Source organism: Sceloporus undulatus, chromosome 5 (genome assembly GCF_019175285.1).
Source record: "Sceloporus undulatus isolate JIND9_A2432 ecotype Alabama chromosome 5, SceUnd_v1.1, whole genome shotgun sequence".
NCBI lineage: Eukaryota > Metazoa > Chordata > Lepidosauria > Squamata > Phrynosomatidae > Sceloporus > Sceloporus undulatus.
The window spans coordinates 19453713-19478262 of record NC_056526.1 but is presented as its reverse complement, the minus strand read 5'-3'; the positions used below and the strand labels follow the sequence as shown (position 1 = coordinate 19478262).

Genomic DNA, 24550 nt, shown 5'->3' with positions numbered 1-24550 from the left:
AATAGCCCCACATTTTGAGCAGAATTTTTGCTTCACAACAACCTCATAAGGTAGGTTAAATGGTGGCATATATATTAAAACAACCTACATGTAAAATTCATCGCATTGTGCTGGTCTATGAGCGTAATAAAGATTCATTAATTCATTCATCATTTAAAATTGGCAATTTAAAATCATTTGGATCAGCCTGCTGGAAGAGACCGGTCTTTAATGCTGTCTTAAATTCAGACAGCCTATTCAGCTGTCGAATCTCTTTTGGCAGGTCATTCCAGTTTAGGTGTGGCTGAAGAAAACATCCTCTGGCTCTCAGTTGCCAACCTAGTTCTGGCTGATTTGAGTATCTTAGATCTGAACCTTGATTTTCTGTCCTTACTCACAATTTGTAGAGCAAAGGCGGGCAGGTACTTAGAAAAATCTTGCCATACTGGAATGCCTGCGTAGGTGGCACTAAAGGCACAGATACACACTCTACTGTGCAAGCCACCAAGTTTCAACATCAGAAATATGAAAAGTCAACATTTTGTTTAATTGGTATTTTCAGCAAAAGAACAAAAGCATGACTGCTTTCTGAAGGGACATGATGCAGTGCAATTTTCCTTATTTTTTTGACTGGGAATGTGTGATACTTTTTGGTTTTCACATCACTGAAGTTTGGAAGAGGGACCACGAAAATGTGGTGTGGCACATGTGTTGGTCACATCTGCCTCACAAAATAGCAGGACCATTTTTTGAAGACACTGTGCTGCCTGAAACAGCAAATGGGACCTCCTCATCTGCCCCAGTCAATGTGCATGGTACACAAAGTTATTGGGTTTTTTTGGGGGGGGAGTGGGCTGAATCTCATTTGGGCTGAATCCTGAATAATGAAGCAAAATCAAGCTGATTCAGACCAATTTGTACCAGCTCCAGAGTATGTTGCATTGGCCCAATTCAGTATTGGAATGGAACAGCACAGCTTGAAACATGTCTGATATTAAGATGTCTAAAATAAGCAAGAAAAGGTTAAATAGTGTATCTCTTAACATGATCATATAAGGTGAGGTAATTGGGGAGGGGAGCTAGGCTTTGCTCATAGGTAGTTATGTCTTGCCATCGCTGGAATTTTGTAAGTTCTTTGGCATTGTTTTCCTTTGCTTCATCCACTTTAGATCCTGTTACAAGACCCTAGGTTTTACCCTTGAGTTATCCATGGGTCATATCAAAACCCATAATTTTGGCCCCAAAACCTGCCCTCAGCTTATATATGAGGCCGACTTACAGTCGAGTATATACGGTATGTAGTCAGTCAATCGCTTCAGATTTATTTTTTTGTTAGTAACAGATCAAGAAAGAACTTCAGTGAGAGGTGCACAACTGTTAGTCACTCAGTCTTTTCTAAGTGTCATTTTAGCTTGTTGAATAACATAGCTGATTCGAGTCAATTTGTCTTTTCAATTAATCTGTGTGTATTTTCCGGCAGCAAACCTTATCTCCCCAGCCCACCTTCATAGTCCTATTGTTTTTGCACATGAGGCAGAAAATCCCACAACCATATTTTTGCACTTCTAGCGGTAAAAATACAGTAATAACCATAAATATTTATTGCTCTTTCACCCCAAATCTGCGGTCCGAGGCAGATGGCTCTCTTTGCCTAATCAAAGGAATGACCCAGGACTCCAGACAAAGCAAAATGTTCTCTTAATTGATTTAATGCCAGCAGTCTATCAGACATTGTACAAAACACAGTGTTGACATAATCTGACTGTCTGATTCTAGAATCAAAGTAAACATGGAAGGGCAAAAGTAACAACTGAGTACAAGTAGAAGTACTAAGGAGGGGAAAGGGTGCTGGAAATTTTAAAAGGCCACGTAGAGTAGGTGAAAGACTTATTAGTAGATCAGAAAATACTCTGTAGATGAAAAGCTCTTAGGGATGGATTTATACAGAGAGTCTTGTTTACAGTCATAAAAACCAAGTACATGATAGCGTGAATATCAGAGAGTGTGAACTCATGCTTCTCCTTCTGTTTGCAGGAGAGTGTAATTGATTTCAAGTAACTGCTTATTTTTTACTTTCACCTGCAGTTTCTTTCTCCAGGACTTTCCTTTATTCATGATGCAACCATGTAGTAGTTGCTGCATTACAATGAAGGGAAAACAGACATTTAGTGATTAGGGAAAGCCACATAGCTAAGGAGAACAGTTAATGTTGTTGTCCATATAATACTTTTAGAATTATTTGACTCTGTTTCTAATGTATTTTATTATAACATTTGAAAAAATAATGATACTATAGTGACATTTTAGTCTGGTCCAAACATTGCAGTGTTACGCAGTCTTATGTACAACAAGCAAGATCCATAGAACTCAGTGGGCTTTACTTCAGAGTACACAATAGTCTAGGTACAAACAAGGGAGCCCAGGAACAGATTGTTTTCTTGATCTTCATCTTCCATTTTCTATTAACCGTTTTCTTTTCTTCTTGGCTGTGATAATGACACAAAGCGAACTATAGTCAGGTCTAGTTCAAGTTCTTTTGGTGTCTCAAATGGCTGGTCTAGATTGCACCATCCATGAAATTTACTCTCCTATACCCTTGGGATGTCCCAATGATGAGGCGCAATGTTTGGAACTCACAATGTTCCACTGGCACTTTTAAAAGATATTGCTTGGGTTACTTGCATTACTTGAGCAATAGAAACAGCACTGGCAGCACCTTTGTTTGGATTTCGTGTTTGTTCTGGCCTTTGCATAGCAGCAGCAAGCCAGCTGTTACTGCAGGCAGTGAAAGGTCATGAGCATGTGGAGAATGGTTTGCTTGCAGAATTATTTATGCAAACATAATGCTAGTTCTACAGGTTACCTTCAGATTAAATCCAGTAAGATAATGCTTAAAAGCACGTACACGATTCCGTATATTCCATATGTTGTTAAAATAGGTGAATCAATTACAGAGTTTGACATTACTTTAACAGATAAATCATCTCTACAGTTCTTTGTTTTTCAGAATTCATTTGCTAAAGAGCTGTCAGCTGTCTCAACTTCATCTTTATTGGCAGTGCTGACACGTATGAGCAACAGAACTAGCAGAGATGCGCATAGATATAGTTCTGGTTAAAAAATAGTGTGAATAACAAAACCGCAATGTGTGAGATTGTTCACATAGTCGCACTAAAAAATACGACATCTGAATAATCCCTGAAAGAAGACAAAGCCAAGACAAGATCATAGAGATCATAGATTACAGAGTACAGATCACTAGCAGGTTGGTAAAAAGAAATAAGGAATGAAAGATAAGGGAGAGCTAGGTTGTGTATAGCTTTGAAAATTAAAACAAGTAGTTCTGTCAGGTCTGGCAATTGTAACCAATTAAGAGATATCAAAAGTTGGGTAACATGATCAAAACCAAGGAACAAAAGATAATTTTAGCAGCATAATGTTGAATGGAAACCAGAGGAATAAGGTGAGATAATTGAAGGCCATTCAAAAGAAGAGTACTGTGTGTGCGCGTGTATATATTGATATATTGAGGGTCAGTGTGGTGTAGTGGTTTGAGTGCTGGACTGTGACTCTGGAGACCAGGGTTTGATTCCCAGCTTGAACATTTAAACCCACTGTATGACTTTGGGCAAGTCATAGTCTCTCAGTCTCAGGGGAAGGCAATGGCAAACCTCCTCAGAACAAATTTTGCCAAGAAAACCCCAGGATAGAGTTCACCATAAGGTGGAAATGACTTCAATGCACACATATGTACTTTATATGTATTAGCCTACTAGCCCCACCACCTTTCCCTTCTCCTTTTATGTCACATCTTTTTAGATTGTAAGCCTGAGGGCAGGGAACCGTCTAATTAAAAAGATTGTATGTACAGCGCTGTGTAAATTTACAGCGCTTTATAAATAAAGGTTAATAATAACAAACAAAACAAAAAACCCGACACAGACACACACATGTATATACAGTATATATGGTAACACTGTATATTAATATGTACTGTATATATTATTTTACAATAATAGCATATTTTGTACATTAATGCTGTTGCATGCCTTCAAGTCATTTCTGATTTATGGTGACCCTATCACAACGGAGGGGTTTTTTTTTTGGCAAGATTTGTTGAGAAGGGTTTTGCCATTGCCTTTCCTTGAGGCTGAGAGTATGTGACTTGCCCAAAGCCTCCCAGTGGGTTTCCCTGACTGAGCTGGGAATTGTATACAGTATTAATAATGTATAAAGATGGCATTTAACTCCTGCCAAGATTGCTATAATTTATAAAATTATTCCAACAAGAAATGTTGGAAATGTTGGAAATGTGGGACTTCAGTTGGTACCTTTATCCACATTTGGTGGAAATGTAAGGTTTCAAATGAATTTTGGTTAAAGATTCATCAAAGGACATTGAGAAAAAGGAGTGTGTCCAAAGGAGGGCAACTAAAATGGTGAAGGGTCTGGAAGCCATGCCCTATGAGGAACGACTGAGGGAACTAGGGATGCTTAGCCTGGAGAAGGTTAAGAGGTGATATGATAGCCCTGTTTAAATACTTGAAGGGATGTCATATTGAGGAGGGAGCTAGCTTGTTTTCTGCTGCTCCAGAGACTAGAACCCGGAGCAATGGATGCAAGCTCCAGGAAAAGAGATTCCAGCTCAACATTAGGAAGATCTTCCTGACAGTAAGGGCTGTTCGACAGTGGAAGTGGAGTCTCCTTCCTTGGAGGTCTTTAAGCAGAGGCTGGATGGCCATCTGTCAATGGGGATGATTTGATTGAGATTTCCTGCATGGCAGAATGGGGTTGGACTGGATGGCCCTTGCGGTCTCTTCCAAGTTCCAACTCTATGATTCTATGATCTGTTGAAGGAAATTTTGAACTATAATTTAAACAATGATCCCAATTTTTTTCTGATAAGCATGGTAATGGAGTAGAGTTTAAAATCTGGACATCTAAATCAAATCCATTTACAAAGATGCTGTCTATTTATGTATTACTTTTAACGAAGGATGCAGAGATTAAATTAATCTCTGTTTACGCATTTAATTTTGCATACAGAATTTTAAATATAAGGAATGATATATCCTGAAGTGTATTTCGAGACATTTCGCAATGACGGCGGACCAGACGTCTGTAAATAAGAGCAGTATGGACTCATGCCGTTTTCCCCTTGCTAATCGCTTCTTTTGCTTGGCCATTTTGCGTGTTCCTTGATATATATATATATCTTCAATAAACTTTACTGAAAAAATTAATGTATATATTGTAATATAATGCTATATTATAATATAATTTACAGTATTAATATAATTAATATATTACTATATATACTTTATAAATATACAATTATATATACTGGGCAAATATTATATATTGGGCAGGTCTTAATATAACATAGTAACACATCAATATAATATAATAGAGCATTAATATACGGTATTGTTATGAATATAATACTATAATTATAAGTATATTAATATAATACAGTATTAATATACAGTGTTAATACAATTATACTACATAATACTACCATTATAGTTATAATACTGTATATTACAATTATATTGATAATGTATTATATTAACTGTATCTTAATACAGTGATGTATGGCTGTATATACAGTATTTGTGTGTGTGTGTGTGTGTGTGTGTGTGTGTGTGTACTGTATATATATATATATCTCCCAGTCATAGATGACTGTATTCTGAAAGTGCCATTCAAAACAAGCCCCGCCCCCTTGTGGCGGTTGGACTCCAACGGTCGCCCCTCCCACCGCCGCCGGGGACGCTCTTGACGCCTTTTGCGTCACGGGAGGCCCGAGATCACGTGCTCCAAACGTTTCCCCCATAAAACTACATCTCCCAGCGTTCCTTTGGCCGGGAAGCTCTCCTTTCCTCCCGTGTTTACTCCGAGCCCATCTTCCCGGCGTGGCTGACGCAGGCTCCGCCTCCTCCGACAGGGACGGGCTCCCATTGGCTGGCGGCGCCTCTTGCGATGATGACGCCGCGGGGCGAAGGGGAGGCGGAGGCGGAGGCGGGGCGGCGGCAGAAGTGAGAGGAGAGAAGGCGGAGGGGGCGGGATTCCCGGAGGCGCCGGCGGCACCGACCGACCGGGCGGACCCCCTCCCTCGGCTTCGGGCGCAGCTGGGCGACGACCTCCGGAAGCTTGTGGTAAGGCCTGGTTGGGATTGGGGGTCCTCAGGAGCCGGGAGAGGGCCTCTCCTGACGGGGAGCTAGGCCTCTCTCCCCCCAGGAGGCATACGCACTGGCACCGCTTTGGCTCTGTCTGGCTCAAGGCTATGGAATTCTGGGAGTTGGAGTTTGTTTTGGGGCCCAGAGCGGAGCATTAACAAGCATTAACATGTATTAATGGATAATAAGGATTTAATTCCACAAATTAACACGTATTTAATAATAATTATAACAATTTAATTCCACAGATTAACATGTATTTACTACCACTACCACTACTACTACTACTAATTTAATTCTACAGGTGGATAATAATCTGATTCCACAGATGAACATTATTAACTAATAATAATAATAATAATAATAATTAATTCCATAGTATAACATGTATTAGATAATGATAATAGTTTAATTCCACAGATTAACATATGGTTAATAATAATAGTAATTTAGTCCCACAGATCAACATGTATTAAACAACAGCAACAAAAACAGTAATAAATTAATTCCACAGATCAACATGTATTAACTACTACTACTAGTAATTTATTTATGTATGGTATTTGTTTGTGGTATTTATAGCCGGCCCTTCAGCCCTAAAGGCTATAACTCCCTTTCCGCCGAAGGATGGAACATCAGACACATAGAATCAAAAACTGACAATAAAACAAAGACAAGGAAAATGCCTAAATAACAGGCTAATATACTAAAGCAACACATTGTCAACTACAGTTCCCAGAATCCCCTAGCATTCAGCCAGGGCAGTTAAAGCAGTCTCAAACTGGACTGTCTCTGCAGTGTGCTTAGAGCCTTGGACTGTAGCTGGAGACCAGGGCTCAAATGTTGGCTTAGCCATGGAAGCCCCTTGGGGACTCTGGGCGAATCCCAATCTCAGCTTCAAGGGAAGGCAGAGGCAAACCTCCTCTGAACAAAGCTTGGCGAGGAAACCCTGGTCGAAAACACACTGCGGAAATAACCCAGTCTGAGATCACTTTAACTGCCCTGGCTCATTGCTAGGGAATCCAGGGAGCTACAGTTTGTTGTGGCACCGGAGCCACAAAGCCTCCCTCCGCCATTCTCAGGCTCCTTTTGAATTGCAGCCATCCCTCCATATCCACAGATCCTTTTCCTACGGATTCGACCATCCAGGGCTTGAAAATATTCCAAAAATGTACGTATACAAAAGCAAATCTTGATTTTGCTGTTTTTACATAAGGAACCCTCTTTTGCTTCACCGTTGCATTTAACGGGAGTTGAGCATCCATGGCTTTTGGGGCTGGAGGTGGGGGATGAAACCAAACCCCAGCGGATACCAAGGGCCCCTGTATATACATTGTAATTTGTAATGTTTTGTACCTTTTTAATATTGTTTAATTTTAACAACACTTTGTATCTACGTCATAATGCTTTTGTATTGTTTCTAAATTGTAGTGTATTTTAAAGTTGTTGTTTAGCCCCCCTGAGAGCCTGTGTCAGGGGAAATGGGGATAGAAATAAATAAGATAATTAAAATAATACTTCTCTCCTGTGTAAACAGTGAAGACCTACAACGTCCTTGTTGTTATTGCTGTGTGCCTTTCGGTTGTTTCTGACTTAAGGAGACCCTGAGAGCCAGCATGACAGTGTGCTTTCAGTATTGGACTACAACTCCGGAGACCAGAGTTTGATTCTCGCTGGGTGATTTTGGACAAGTTACATATTATCAGCCTCAGAGGAAGGCAGTGGCAAACCCACTCTATCATGGGGTTTTCTTGGCCAGGTTTGTTCCGAAGGGGTTTGCTTATGCCTTCCTTGAGGCTGAGAAAGCGTGACTTGCCCAGGGTCATGGATTTCTATGGTTGATCAGGTATTTGAACCCTGGTTTCTTGGTCCCCATGCCTCTTAAGGAAGTAGGCTCAAGTCTAAGAAAGCTCATGCTACCAACTTCTCTAATCTCAAAGTTGCTACAAAATCACTTTTCATACTGGTTTTCCAGACTAATGTGGCTTCGTTTTTAAATTCTGCCACCAGGTTTCCAGAGTCATAGTCCAGCACTCTAGTTGTCCCATTTTAAAAGACTAATCAGCGTATTACAGCATGAACCTTTTCTGGGCTCTGGTGTGTTGCTGTGTAAGTTAAACTCAGCCAACTCTAAAATAAAGACATCTAAAATAACCTTCTTCTCCTGTGGACCTCAGCCTTCTGCATAATCAAGGCTGTAATTTTACATGTCCTTGCTAAGGAGCGACTGCTATTGAACTTTACTTCTGAATAAACAGTTGTAGGAATATAGTATGCATTATAAAGTGTTATGGTTAACTTTTTTCTTCATCTTAGTTATGAATCTTCACCTTTGTTTTACAACAAGGTGGGAATCATCCAGCCCTGCAGATGAAGTTGGAATGCAAATCCCAGCAACCTGTTCAGCACAACCAGTGGTGAAGAATGCTGGGAGAAGCAGTCCAGATAACAACTGGAGGGCTGTGTGATTCATATCCCAACCTATAAGACAGTGATGGTGAACCTTTTTACAGACCGAGTGCCCAAACTGCAACCCAGACCCGACTTATTTATTGCAAAGTGCCACGTCCCTCTGGCTTTCTAGTAAGAAACTCTATATCTCTTCCCATATCTGGCTACTTCTAAAGTAGATAATGCAAGACTATATATTTTTGAATTGAGTTATTATATAGGCTGGTAGTGATGGCTGTATATCATTGGGATTAATATAGGAAGTTTACCCCAGGAAGGCATCACATAGCAAAAAGTCTACACAAATCTGAAGCATTTTTGCTTTCTTAGTATAAATTTGAGGAGCCAAGGAATGAATGTGATTTCAACAAGATCTCCCCAAGCAACAGGTTAATGGCAGCCTTTCTGGAACACACACAAGAAAAGGAACCATGCATGTAATCCTGTGTTCATTGCCTTCCTAGTTTTTAAATTTAGAACATCTTATCATCAAAACCACTACTTGGTTTTAAAAGGTGAAGGTCTCTAGTTCTAAGGTAAGGATTGTGGGAAGAAAACTCGGAACTCATTTGAAGTAAAGGGCATATGTTCCAGTCGTCCTTGTTCTCATTCATTTTTAAATTCTTCCTGGCTTGCTTTAACAGGCCATGCCTATTAAAAATACACTTAGGCCCAGTACAGACTGCTGCTTTGCGGCAGCCTGGAGCTGAAATTAGGGCTTGGGAGAGCGGAGCGTCTGCACGCTCTAAGCTCCCCTGGTGCCATTTTGGGCACATGTGCGTTTAAACAGTGCGCGTGCCAATGATGTGCCTTGTGTGCCGCCTCTAGACAACATGGCGCACAAGGGATGTCACCGTGCTGCTCCAGGGCACTAATGGCGCCTTGCCAGTGGCACGGAAAGGAAATGGCTCCTTTTTGGAGTGCATCCTTGCTGGTGCCATGCCGTTGCCATGGCAATGATGTGGGGATAAAGGGGCGGCCTCTGTCCGCCCCTCACCTCCATGTGCCCAACCCCTTAATAAGAACTTTGAACATGTGCTTGACTAGTCCTCAGGATGATTCATAGAATCATAGAGTTAGAACAGACCACAAGGCCATCCAGTCCAATCCCCTGCCATGCAGGAACTCACAATCAGAGCACCACCTGACTAAATATATCCATGAAATCTTTAATTCGAGCATTTAATAAGTCAAGCAAAATAGACAGACAGATTTGAATAGTTTTGCTCCCATCTCACCTTGCCTACCCTGTTTTACAGATGCCATCCTTATTCCCAAACCAGAGTTATGAGATAGTCACAATTTTTCACCTGCATATTTGCAGGAATGGCTGATGTGCATATGGTTAGCTATATAAGACTGTGGGTTAGAATAATGGCATCTTCAGACTAAATCCATTTGAATGACTGGCTTTGTAGTAGTGTCATCCTTAATGACACTGTGCTGAACTACCTAGTAAACAAGTACAGTATAATAAACCAAATATAATTGCATATGTAGGTTACAGAAATCTTGGTTAGGAGGTGTAGTCCTGTTTTGAGGACTCTAGTTCTTAACAGACACATGACAGAGCAATGTTGCACAATAAGTCACAGGAGAAAGGCAGGTTAGGAACCAATAGAATTTAGATGTGGTTAGGTAGGTGGGGTTTTGCTTTGCATCTGGTGACCAATTTGAATAGTAATCTCTCCCACATACTGAACGCCAAGCTCAGTTTTTTCAGAAGTGGGATAAAGTACAACATCTTGCCAGTGCTCTATTTGACACAATAGTTGTGGTAAGTCACTCTGAAAATTCTACTTTCTGAGGTACAGTATATCTAGCATTTAAAGGCAAACGTCCCCCTTCTTCTTTTACTTGTTTCTTTTCTCCTCCCTCCCCTTAACTTATTTCATTGCTTTTTAATATTTCAGTTTTGGTTCAGTTTCTTAAGCTTAATAATTCTTAATATTATTACAGAAAGTAATTTTTGTTAAAATCAGTGGAACTCACTTCCAGTAAATGTGGGTAGGTTTGAATGGTTAATGCAGTTTTCAGTTAAATAATAAAGACCACAGAGTTGGTTTGTGAAATATATTCACTTGTAAAACTTCCTTTATGTATTTTGACATGCTAATGGGTTTTTATGTGACTTTGCTACTGTGCCTTTTGAATTAACAAATAGAATTATGTAGTTGCTGAGATTGCTATTTTTTCTTTCCCTTGAGTTTTTTATTCATTAGTCCTTAAGCAAAACTGCTACTTGATATCTAGGTCTTACTTGTAGAGGATGTTGTTAATATTGTATATAGAGACTCTTTTGTTTACTTGTGTGGATTTTTAGGCACTCTTTCTGTTGAGAGTAAATGTAATTTTAACCAGATGTATTCTTTCTTTATTCAAATTTCTCCCTTTAAAACCCTAAAATGTTTGATGCATGTCTTTCTGCTCAAAGTTATTTATGCTTATTTGTGCTGATTATGCATGACTTTTGCTGCACCCATTGATGTTCACCTTGATAAGGGAAGTGGATACAGGGACTAAAGTTCAGGTAGCAATCGTATCTTAGCTGTTTATGGAAGTGTTTCTTGAACTCTACCACAATATTAAAATGGTTATTTCATGATTCACTCTGCCCTGGTGGACAAAAGCTACATTAACTTTTGTGTCCTTGTACATTTGGTTTAGTGACTCACTACTGTATATCCCTATGAACAACCATCTGAGAAATAGTTTATATACGTGATGTATTTTATATACATTTTGGCCATTACATTCTTTATGTGATATATTGTCCAATCCTAAATTTGCAACCTAGTGAGAACCTAAGATGCATCTAAAAATGACCAAAGTAGGCACACATAAAACAGATATTGTTTACAGTGTCCAGTGGCTGACAATTATTCTCTCCCCTGGCTCCCGCTGGTGCATCATTATGTATGTCTGATCAAGTTAGTCAAAGGTCTGATTAGCTAGATGTTGCTCTGCTTGCTAATGCAGTTTTAGGAGAAGCTGGTTTTAAGATCCTCCTACTTCCTTCCATCAACTGTATGTTGTAATAGTTCAGTAATGATTAGTAATTGTGAAAGAAGAAGGGAGTAGCTATGTATTTATGAAATGCCTTCAACTGTTTTGTTGCAACATTTTGGAAGGGAGGCCTGTGGTGCTTGAGTGCACAACTTTGAAAGGTTGTGGCAAAAAGATCATTTCCATGAAGAAATGTGCTCATGTACTTGTAATGGTAAAAAATGTGTATAGAACATACCATAGATTACCAGTAAGCATTATATGAGCATACAGTTAAATATCACTATCTGACTATGGCTTGATTTATATAGGTGGCACAAAATTTCATTGCTGGTGTTCAGTAGTGACATCTTTACACTGTGTATGTGTGTAGGCAGTTGCTTATTGACTTATGGTGACCCTGTGAATTTCATAGGGTTTTCTTTGGCAAGGAATACTTACGAGATAGTTTTGCCAACTAATTCCTCTACAGCACCTGGTATTCATTGGCAGTCCCCCATCCAAGTACTAACCAGAGATGAGTGCTTAGCTTCCAAGATTAGATGGGATCTGGTGCCTTACGATACCCAAATATAAACCTGTCAGTTGAGTTCCACAGGTGCTATTCCATTGTTTATTGGCTGTAGGAAAATATTCTAAGATGAGAACTCATTTAGAAAAATAACAAATAGAGGCCTGAGGTAAAGAGAGCAAAAGAAAACTATAGGGAATGAAGAGAATATCAGGTAATTTTATTTTATTGCAATCCTCCTGTAGAAATAAGCTCTTCTGATTGCCAGAGGTGGTGGAAGCTTTCACAAGACTAGAAATTTCATGTCAGTTTTGCCAAAATTCATATAAAATGTCACTACTGGTAGAACAGAGTCTGTCTGGACTTTTGCAGTACACAACACATTGGTGCCTCTGTACCAGTTTTGGAAACTTCAGTTAGTTCAGAACATGGCAGCCAGATTTGTTACTGGGGCATCCAGGAGTAATCGTATCACACCAATATTAAAATCACTCCACTGTCTGTCAGTTAGTTTCCGTTACAAAGTGTTGGTTTGGGTTCAGGTTACATACAGGATCACTGCCTTCCATATAATCCGCTCTGTACACTCAGGTCCTCTGGCAGTAATTTACTCCAATCAGCCAGGACTGAGTTGGCAACTGTCAACCACAGAACTTTTTCTAGCCACCTGTAGACTGTGGAACAACTTGCTGGAAGAGATTTGACAGCAGAATACAATGTCCTAATTTAAAACCGCATTGAAAATAATCTTTTCTGGCAGGGCTATCCAGATTATTTTTAAAATTGTAGATTTTAAATGATTAATTTAAAATGTAGATTATTTTAATATGTATGTGTCTTGTTTGTTCTTTTAAATTGATGTATGTTTTAACTCAGTGATTCCCAAACTTGGTTTTTGGACTTCAAGTCCCGGAAGCCCCAGCCAGCTTGGCAAACAGTCAGAAATTCTGGGAGCTGAAGTCCAAAACATCTGGAGGACCAGAGTTTGTGAATCACTGTTTTAACTGATGTTGTGTTCTTAACTAATGTATATTTGTTGGTCTGTTGTTGTTCCCTGCCTTGATCTATGGGGAGAGGTGGGTAAATTATTATTATTATTATTATTTGTCTGTCCTGATAATCAAGCTGTGTTATACTTAGAAACCATTCATTGGTGACTGTACAAATGGCTTTGCTGATAGCTGAATCTTTAGGATGTGAGGAAAATGTGGACCATGGGCCTCAAGGCCATTTGTAAGTCCTCAGTGAGCCATTTTTGAGGGTTGGACTCATGGGGCAGAGATTGCAGTTTAAGCTAGTTGAGTGTATTCTCTTTCTTATGTCTCCTCCCTTCCCCTTTATTCTGCTATCCCTGTACTTGATTAAATGACCTTTTAGCTCTTAACAGGAACCTCAAATACTATAAGCTGTTTATCGTTCATACTGTAGTGAAAGAGCTCTTGGGAACCTTGTTTACATAAGTTCTTTTTTTGCAAGAGAAAATGGTAGCACCTTGTGTTCCTTTATGTTGTGTCTAGCTGGTTCATTGTGTGCCTAGGTAACATGCTGTTGAAAAGCTGGTGCTCCATGCAGTATGCATTGACAGTTTACAGATAGCAAAAAAAGCAGCTGTTGGGAATATTGATGCCCTCTGCTGGAGAATAGGTATTGCTGTTAGCAAAGTGTTTCATTTTTCCCTTTCCTGCTGCTAAACTAGACTAAACTGCACTCTCATTTTTAAACTACACTGAAAGTGATCTGTAAGGATTGATGAATGCATTGGATATGGTATTCCATAAAACCAAAATACCTGAAAGGCTTTGCTTATGATATGCCAGCAGCATGAAGATCTATAACTCTGGTGTTGAGGATATCCAGAGGAACCTATCTCAGCCATTCTATTGCAGGAACAAGGTTGAAGCTTTTTAAAAAAGTACGGTACTATAGTTAACTGTATAGCACACTTCTGTAAATGCTCATCTTTTGCTTTTAGACTCTGATACTACTTTTTGTTTACAGTAGCTTTTTACCATTAGGGTACAGTATTTTAAGATGTAAGAGGATAAAAGTAGAGGTATTTGTGGAAGGAGAGGCAGCGTGGCATAGGTAGTGGCTTGAGTGTTGGACTATGGCTCTGGAGATCAGGGTTTGTTTCTCTGCTCTGCCATGAAACCTCCTGGGTGATCTTGGGCAAGTCACATGCTGTCGGATTCAGGGGAAGACAATAACAAACCTCATCTGAATATATCTTGCCAAGAAAACCCCACAATATTATTATTATTATTATTAACCTTTATTTATAAAGTGCTGTAAATACATACAATCTTTTTAATTAGACGGTTCCCTGCCCTCAGGCTTACAATAGGTTTGCTTAGGGTCCCCATACGTCAGAAATGACTTGAAGTCACACAACAACAACAAATTTGTGGAAGGGGAGAGCTTTCCCCTTTACTTAAAGTTTCTTGTTATTGGCAAGTACACTGCCGACCCAGTATGCCCTTGCTGCCACAGAAAATTCATTTAGTGAGTTAACCAGAATTTAGTCTGGTGTATGGCTAAATTCTAAATTTAAATTATAAATCTAAAACTCTGAATTAGGATCTCTTCTGACTAGTTTCATCTAGCATTTAGGATTTGTAATCACATTCCTGTATATAAATCCCACTGCTGAAGTACGGTATGTAAAACTCAGGATTACTTTTAAGAGTTTGAAGTATATAAAGGTTGGGAATGGTTTGAAGAATTTATGTGTGACCTGGGTGGTTTTTCCCTTTGGTCTCAAATTTGGCTGAGTGGTACATAATATAATTTGTCTTCTTATTGAGCAATTAATGATTTGACAATTATAAGAAGAGAAACCTTTAATAGTTAGTGTGTGCGTTATGTATGTTGGAAGGGAAAGAATCAAATATCTAATCAGTATTTCTAAAATCTAGTTATAAATGTTCTAGTTATATTGAAGAAGAGGAAATACAAAGTAGGCTGTTAGTATATCAACTGTTAGACTTGTGGAATGCCTCTGAAGTTAATAGGATTCAACTCCAGCGCATCATTCTCCATCCCTTTTTGATGCCAGATTTCTCATACACCTTTTATGTCTGAGTTGGCAGCTAAAAGGGTTTAACATAGTGCGGGAGCCGAGTTTGGCCCTGGCGCTTCTAACTGCTGTCCTTTGAGATAATTTTAGCATTTGTTTATCATTGTCCTAACTTAGCAGCATCTCCTGTACATACAGCAATGTTATGTTATGTTTCTCCACAGCAGAGTGTCTCAGTTTAATGTTTAAGTCTGAAACAATGATAGTACTGAGCTCATGAGGAAAGGAATCTTTTGAAAGTCACAAGGTCTTCTGGAAGTTGTCTAGAACCAAGTTAGATTTTCTCCTTATATTATATAGCCTTTTGGGTTAAGAGAAATATGTTGCCTGTGGTATTGACCTTGTCTGTGTGATGTTGTGCAACTCTAATGTTTAGAATGTACCTGAATAAGAACTGTGGCCTTAAATGACATTGTAGGGCTTTTTGTATCTTTAAAGAAACCGTTGCACCACTTTGTAGCTTTAATATTTGTATTCTGCCTTTCCATTCAATTTCATGATGAGTTAAAGGTTTTAAGAGAAAAAGTGGTTCTCAAACTTTGATGAACTTGGTGTTTTGGGACTTCAGTTTCCAGAAGCCCCAGCTGGCTTGGCCAGCAGTAAGGAATTCAGGGAGCTGAAGTCCAAAACCTCTGGAGGACCAAAGTTTGGGAACCTCTGTTATAATGCAAACATCTGTTTACAAGTAATGACATGAGACAGTAAAGTTTCTAATCAATTGTGTAAACTTGTGTAGTTAGAAACTTCTTAAATACCATTTTGAGATACTAGAAAAAGTGTAAAATTACAAGAAAAAAGTTAACTATTATAATAACTGTTTTCAAGATTTTCTAATTTTTGTATTAATACATTAATACACTAAGACCAAACTATCCTCAAAACTGTGTGCAGATCATCCATAAAGCTATTCAAATCATGCCCTGCCCTGATTGATCATTTAAAGTTTCCTAATCAATTACCAGTGAAAGATTTAAGTCAATACAATCTGTTAAAGTATTGCATTACTTTTTATTGCTGTTGTTGCTGTTAACATGCACATAATGTGTGGTGCGCATTGTCATTTATTTTGAATATTTTCCAATTCTCTAAGTTCCCATTGGTCTGTTGAGTGCAAGACAGCCCTTTATGGTTGAGGTCTGCTCTTGTTTCTTATTAGCATTTGTTTTCTTTTCCTGGAAGAGTGCTAGGTCACTGTGTTTGCTTCATAGCTTTGGGTGAACTGTAGCACTGATGTCCTGACACTTTGTGTTAGACCAGTGATTCCCAAACTTTGATCCTTCAAGAGTTTTGAACTTCGTTTCCCAGAAGCCACCTTGGCCAACAGTCAGGAATTCTGAGTGCTGAAGTCCAAAACTTCTGGAGGACCAAAGTTTGGGAACCACTGTGTTTGACTGCTAATAGGAGGCAAAAGTTTGCTCTATGTAGTGGACTGTACAGCCTGGTGGTACTTGTTAAATGCTCAGTATTTAAACTGATTTATCCAATGATCATTATTCACTTTTTCCTCTAGTAATACCACAAGAATGCCCCCAAAAAGTGCTTCATTCTGACCAAAATATAGATACCAATTGTTTATGGCTTCCAGTATCTTGAATGTGCTGGCATGTTATGTATGTTGATCTGTTTATTAATGTAAATTTTGTTTGGTTTTCCAGAGCTAGTTGTTTGTCATCACCTCTTGTTGGAGAAGATAAGGACATTTCAACAAAGTCTCCTGATCTCATGAACGAATCAACAGATCTCGGAGATGCTAGCTTTCTGGAGCCAGTCCTACGGCTCAGGAAGGGACATGGGCCAGATCCTGCTGAGCAGGAAAATGATGTTAGTGATCAGTCAAGTGAGCAGGGGCCCCTCTTAGTGGAACCAACTACATCTTCACAAAAGAAAAAGGTAAATCGTTGTTACACTGAAATCTAGCCAGTGAACCACATCACTTGATTTTGATTGAAATAATGATTATGAGGATATACGTTCATATGACACGAAGCTGTCCCACAGATGTTCCAGACCCAGACCATTGAATGTTTGAAGCAGGGAATGGTCAGCTTTCCAGATATTGTTCAACTGCAACTTCCATCATCTGTCACCTTTGACTATGGTGGTGTTTAGGGCTGATGGTAGTCAACAGCCCATAAGCTGACTGTAGTAGTTTGGATATCTGCAGTGGGCAGTTATGTATACATACACTTTGAATATGTCTGTAGAACCATGGCTCCAGGAACATGACTGTACAAGTCACCCACTTTTCTCTGCACAGCAAATTGCAATAGTATGTAAATGAAAATGACCAGCTCATGCCAAGCATACCCTGCAAGCTCTCAGGAAGATAACAAGCAAGGGAGTCCATGTCTCAGAGCCTTGAAGGTCTTACCTCTTGGGTGTTTTACATCTTTTGCATCTCACAGAAATAGTGCTCATCTTCTGGGCTTCACACCCCACACATGGGTGTTTTTCAAAAAAGGAACAAACTCCTGCAGGATTGGAAGGAAAACATGGCAATCTATTTAATATTTTCCTATGGCAAAGCCCAAATACATGAAGAGGCACACTGGACCATACATAAGAGGCACACTGGACCTGGGTGACCAAGGCTGCATCCGCACTGTGAAAATAATGCAATTTGACACCACTTTAACTGCCATGGCTCAATGCTATGGAATTCTGGAAGCTGTAGTTTGCTGTGGCATCAGAGCTCTGACAGAGAAGGCTAAATGTCTCCCAAAACTACAGTTCCCAGAATTCCATAGCATTCAGTCATGGCAGTTAAAGTGGTGTCAAATTGGATTATTTCTGTAGTGCAGATGCAGCCCAAGAGCAAGCAGGGCTTGATGGAGATTCTGAATTTTTGCCAGGGAAGAATCCAACCTGTAGCCCTCAATGGAAGAAGACAGGTAATTTTGGAATGGTAGAATAGGGCTGTGTTCTCTGTGATGCTTCATAATGCCAGGTACATGTGAGATAGAGATTATTGTGTACAAAGTTGTGTTTTGGTGAATGACAGAACCTTGAAGGTGATAAGATGGGGGCCAACAGATGGTTTCTCCAAAGGAGATTTAAATGTGCAATATTAGAAGAGGTTTGCACTGACATGCTCTCTCTGAGGCTGCTGCTTCATGCCCCAAGGATACCCCGACAGCGGCGGGGAAAGGGAGAAGGGCTGCTTTGCCCCTTTCTCTCTGTATCGCTGGCGTGGCTGTTTAAAGACCGTGCGAGCGATACGCGTGGCGGAAGGAGCTCCAAAACGGAGCTCCAAAACAGAGCTCCTTCTGGCGCTGCTGAAAGGGCGCCATAAGCGCCCTGCAGAGGCACCAGGATGTCATGTCTGCGCTGTGCTGTTTGGCTGCGGCATGGCCGTGACATCGTAATGGTGGCGCCCATGTAGACAGGGCACCGCCATTACAACACCACGGTTACGTGCTAGGGTTGTGGGGCATCTGCAAAGGACGCCTTGAGGCAACCCTAGCATGTATCCAGGCTGGCGCTTTGTGCCGGTCTGGATACCACCACAGATAACTATTAAACTTACATGGACTGATCTGAACACTTTGCATAGTAGAAAACAAATAAGCTTCTGTTACTTGTTAATGTATTGGTGTGCCTACAAGTTGTTTCCTACTTATAGTGACCCTATCAAGGGTTTTTCTTGGCAAGATTTGTTCAGAGGGGGACTGAGAGTGTGACTTGCCCAAAGTCACCCAGTGAGTTTCTGTGGCTGAGCAAGGATTCAAACCCTGATCTCCAGAAACTACGTCATGCTGGCTCTCTTCATTTCTGTTTCTGCTAAAAATGTAATGCCTCTGACTTGATGGGGGGGGGGGGGGGTACATTTAAAATCTGTTTTATAGGGGGAAATGTTTTGGCATATGAACTACACTCATCCATCCACATTTGCTGGACTTGGGGGCATAGGACTCCCGTGAATGTGGAAAAACCGTAAATAACAAAAACATGTATTTACCTCACAGAACACCTCTCTAGGAATTTTTAGGTCCTCCAGTGCAACTCTGGGATCAACATCTGCCAGACATTGACCATAGGATTGTGCTGGAGGAGCTACTAATGCCTAGTGGAGTGTTCTTTCTAGATCCTTTAGTGTGATTTATGATTAAAGTTGACCATTATGTTGCGTTGGAGGACCTAGATATTCCTAGAGAGAACATATTAATATAATCTGTGAATAATCAAATCCACAAAAGTCAAACCACAAATGTGGAGGGACGAGTGTATTTTTAAAAGCTTCTTCTCTTTTAATAGGTATAGATGGTAAGCATTCTTTGATTAAGGTCCAAAACACACTGCAGAAATAACCCTTTTTGAGACTGCTTTAACTGCCCTTGCTCAGTGCTAGGGAATCCTGGGAATTGTAGATTATTGTTGCACCAGAGCTCTCTGACAGAGAAGGCTAAATTTCTCACAAAACTCTGGTTTCCAGAATTCCCTAGCCAGGGCAGTTAAAGTGGTCTGAAACAGGATTATTTCTGCAGTATGTTTTGGACCTAATTTAGCTTCTGCCTATACCCTGTATCCATATACAGTGCACCCTTGCCTTACACGGGGGATCCGTTCCGGACCCCCCTGCATAAGGCAAATAGCACATATGCTCATGCCCCATTGGATATAATGGGGCCTGTGCATGATGTGCGGCGTGGCGCGTGCCCCATTGTTTCTTCCATCGCATGTAAGAGGCATCCGCATATGACACGGGAGCACTGTAGTATACTGTGCTTGGTAACCTTCAGTTTGTAAAACAAATAGCTTGGAAAGCTACTTTTTATAAATAATTAGTTCCAGGGCAACAAAAGGTTGGGTAGTATGTTGCTGTTATAGCCACATTATTTAAAGAAAAGCAGCTTTTGCCATTAATCAGAAATGAGTAACATAGTTACTTCAGTTAAAAAAAAATCAGTGTGGCCAAGCAGTCCCTGTATCTGTAAAAGTAACTGCAGCAGTTAAATAGCAGAAGGAGCAATAACAGTATTCTATATGTAACTTGTTATGTCTTAGTTGTTTTTTTTAAAAAATACAAGTCACTAGTGCCACTAATTTGTACTCAAGCTGTAAACACTACTAATGCAAAAGTTGTAAGCATTTGTATAGCTGCTATAGCCAGCCAGCATCGTGTAGTGGTTGGAGCTGTTGAAGTACAACTCATGAGATCAAGGTTTGATTCTCCACTTAGCCATAGAAACTTGTCACTTGGGTGAATTGCACACTGTCAGCCTCGGAAAACCCCATGATAGATTATGGTAGCCATAAGTTGGAAACAACTTGAAGGCACACACAACAGCTGCTGTAAGCAAAACACGATCAGCCAAAAACAATCCTGTATTAGTAGTGTTTTTAAGTTGTTTGCTTGTAGCATTACAAACAAGCTTGAATATAAAGCTGCAGAAAGGAACAAGTGGATTTTTAAAAAGTGAAAGAAGTACTGAATATTTATAGAAAGCAGATTTTCAAAGGAGAAGCAATGCTTCAGGATATCACATTTCATAGAAGTCCTTACCATGAAATGTTAATGAACATTTCCAGTTTTGTGACATTACTGTTTGCTTCCTATTGAAGTGTTGCATTTTAAACATGGCAGTGAAAAGCTCTTTCTATCATAACTTTTCTGTTAGCTTGGAGACAAGACACATTTTCCCCATTTAAAATTCAGGCACTTTACAAAACATTCTGAAAGAATAAATTCATGTTGTTGTCATGAGGCGCTGTAATATGCATGTGCATTTGGCACAGCTTGCAATGCATTGCATTATTTTTAATTCGGTAGTACTCAGCCTGCTTGATTAAGCTCTCTTTTTAAACACTAAGACTTCCAAGTTAAAAACTAAGGAAGTGATGCTTAAGTTATTGCCAGGTTGAGAATGTGTATCTCTGTTTAGGGATGGAGTGGGAAAATATTGATTATAGATAGGGTGGCATGATGCTCTTTTCTAAGGTGGATGCTTAGAGATCCACTTGTGGACTTTTTGTGTGTAAAAGAACATAAGAAAAGAACATAGTCTGTGATAGATCTAAAGTTGGAATGTTTTCAGGCACACTGGGGTGGCTAGATTATTCCCTTACTTTCATTTCTTTGGCTCTTCTAGTGAATATTCAAGCTTGTGTCAGTCATCGCTGTTTCTTTCTGTCCTGTGCTGGACTGTCTGGCCTCCTTCATGGCATTTATCTACCTCTGGCTTTTGCTGTTTGAATGGCTGGAGTGTCTTTGTTCTTCCTGCTGTTCTCCAGTCACTGATACGTCCTAAAGAAATGCCTCTTACTGTGACTTTGTTAAACTGACACAATCAAATGCATGTGACTTTTATCACCTGATGAATCGGCTTTTTATGTACAGCCTTGAAAACCTGCACTTGACTCTCCTTTTTTAAAAACGATAATCCTCCAGTGGCAGAGAGGGGACAAAAGACTGTTTTCCTCACGTTTCCCCCCAACTACCAGACCCTTCAACTCCTAATTGAAGGTGGCTTTTGTCTAAAGTGCCTGCGTTTGTGCGTTTTGCAGTGTGTGGCCTGGAAGCATATCTGTGAAATTTTGGATCTGTTGCTCTGAAGCATTTGGCACTTTGTTGAGAATAATGAAGCACAACACTTGACTCTTCTTCATGGCAAAAGCCCAGCTGGAACATTTGTTAAGCATCCCGGCCTTCCGTGACTCCTGAATTCAGTTATTTGACCTTTCAGAAAGAGTCCATCAGTAACCCTGTTTGCAAAGTGAGAAACTGTGTTTGTGAGTTACGGGTTGGAAGAAAACAGACAGAGAAGAGTTGACAGCCACCCCTCCCATAATATTTAGAGTTCTGTGTAAGGAAGAGTATGAAGAACTTTATTTTTTTAGAGTGTTGATACAGAAGAACATTTTCTCCATTTTGTTCTCAAAACCAATGGTTGGGGGACTCCCATCAAGGTAGGAAGGGCTGATAGGAGTTTTAGTCAAACTACATATGAAGAACCACACGTTCCCAGTCCCTGATCTGAGGTGTAGTAGGCCTGTGCTTGGCAATTTCTCCTTTTGTCAACTTGTATTTTTGTAAATAACAGGTTCATGCAGTTCTTTTCCCTTTCTACAAAACAATGTCTGCCAGTTTTTGGTTTTTATGGCTTTTTTTTGTTACAGTAAGACATACTTTCCAAATTCCAAGATTCCTTTGTTCTAAATGTCGATTTAGAACTGCCTAAGTTTTACTAAAACATACACAAAATAAAACAAAGACGAGTGCTTGGTATCCTTTGTTGTTAAATTGGCACTCAATCCATTGGGAGAGGCGGGAAATACAAATAAAGTTTATTGTTATTATTATTATTATTATTATTAATCACCTGATGAAAAGGCTTTTTATATACAGACTTGAAAACCTGCACTTGATGTTCCCCCCATTGTATTGATTGTACGATTTTTCTTTACGTGTCGTATTAAAGCCAGAAACTGGAAAAGGTAGAATTGCATAGATTCTATGCATGATCCTTTCAATATCTTTGAAAACCCTTCCTTGGTGAGATGTTTATATGGTCCTAGGATAGACACAAGTAATAACTTTGATCTCAATCCAGTTGTTAGCCTGTAACTAAAATAAACCCACTGACTCAATAAACCAGCACAAATGTTTTTGTTGTTGTTTTAAGTGCCCTCGAGTTGACTTTGGCTCATGGCGACTGCATGAGTGAGACATCTCCAAGGGCCCCCCCCCATCCTCAACTGTTCTGTTCAGGACCTGCAGGCTAAGGGCTGTGGTCTCCTTGATTGAACCTATCCATCTAATATTTCTTTCTCTCTTTCTATTCCTCTTCACCTTTCCTAGCATTATTGTCTTCTCCAGTCAGTCCTGTCTCCAGTAAGTCATGATGTGGCCAAAGTATGACAACCTCAGTTTGGTCATCTTAGCTTCTAGGGGGAGCTCAGGCTTGATCTGCTCTAGTACCCATTTGACTTTCTGGCTTTCCATGATATTCTCAGCACTCTTCTCCAGCATTGTGTTGGAGTGGACTAACAATTGGATTTAAGCCTTTGGGCCCCCCGCCTCCTGTTGCAATACTTTAAAACTACCTACGCTGAGCATGTATATTCCCAGATCACACTTTTCTTACCTGTCCCCATAGAATCATAGAGTTGGAAGAGACCACAAGGAACATCAAGTCCAATACACAATCATAGCACCTCCAACAGATGGATATAGGAAGGGGAAGTAGCAAAGATATTTCAACAGCTGTTGGCTGGTTCAAAACAGGGCATTTGAACTGATGTAATTCCTTGTATATCTTTCCTTTCAGCATGTTTCATAATCTGATTTCTCTTCCCCCACCTCCTACTCTCAACTGTCTTTCATTTGCACACAGAATAATTTTAGTTAGCAAGTCAAATGCCTGGCAGCCTGTCACTCTCATGCACAGCTGCTTTTGGAATTAGCATATGGACAAAAGAGGTGGGGGAAGACTTTTTGAGAACCTTCTGGGGCAGGTGCAGTTCTTCAGTCTGCCCAGTATCAGAATGCCTCTCCCTCTCTCATTTCCCAAATAAGATGGACACAGCTTACTATTGCACTGCTGTTGAACTTGAGTAAAGAGTTCTGTAGTAGCCTGTCATGTTTTTGGCTGAATGCACGAGGTAAAAACTTTTGTAATAAAACATTAATATGGTTTCTTATACCCAAATGTGAATGACCATACAGCTTTTTTGGCTTTTTTTTTAAAGACCTAAAGCAGCTTTTCCCATGATCATAAAGCAATTCTAGTTGAGTAACACTTTCATTGTTGATGGCATCAGGTCTTTGCAAGAGAATAGATTCATTATCTTAGCAAATTCTAGAGTTGTAACTGAGTTAAGCTGATGTAATGTGGTTTGAGTTTTGGACTAGATCTCTGGGAAACCAGGATTTGAATTGCCACTCGGTCAGGGAAGCCCGCTGGGTAAGCTTGGGTAAGTCACACTATCTAAGCCTAAGTCTAAACTTAAGAGAAAGCCAGTGACAAATCCTTTCTGAATAAATCTTGCAAACAAAATTTTATGATAGAGCTACCATAAGTCAGAATTGACTTAAAGGTATATAGCAGCAGCTGAGTTAGTCTGTTAAAATAAATGTAAAATTCCTTTGCTTTTCTACAAATGCATATATGCTACAATCAATCTTTTAGGTTTTGAGGTGCCACAGGACTTTATACTTTGGAGGCATTGGGCATATTTTCATCACTAGTGTCATCAGTGTTCTGTAGAATGTGTTGCTATTTTCTTTGCAAGAAAACCCTTCATTTTTATTTATAATATGAAGTGTACCAGGATTTGAGGAAATGGAAGTCTTTCATCTCTGCAAGGCATGAACATGTTGTTACATTGTTATGTTTTCTTCTTCCTATA

General features: G+C 39.8%; 1 protein-coding gene across 2 annotated transcripts in view; it reads left to right on the top strand.

Moving 5' to 3' along the window:
• The first annotated feature begins 5980 nt into the window (after positions 1–5980).
• ADIPOR2 (adiponectin receptor 2) overlaps positions 5981–24550 on the top strand; it is a 33572-nt gene continuing 15002 nt past the window's right edge. The window contains exons 1-2 of one of the 2 annotated variants that reach the window (XM_042468919.1): positions 5981–6137; positions 16858–17092. In XM_042468919.1, coding sequence (XP_042324853.1) covers positions 16925–17092 — 168 coding nt within the window. In that variant the 5' untranslated portion in view covers positions 5981–6137; positions 16858–16924. Of the gene's footprint in view, positions 6138–10347; positions 10387–16857; positions 17093–24550 lie in introns of those variants that run through there. The other variant, XM_042468920.1, reaches the window with a different exon arrangement.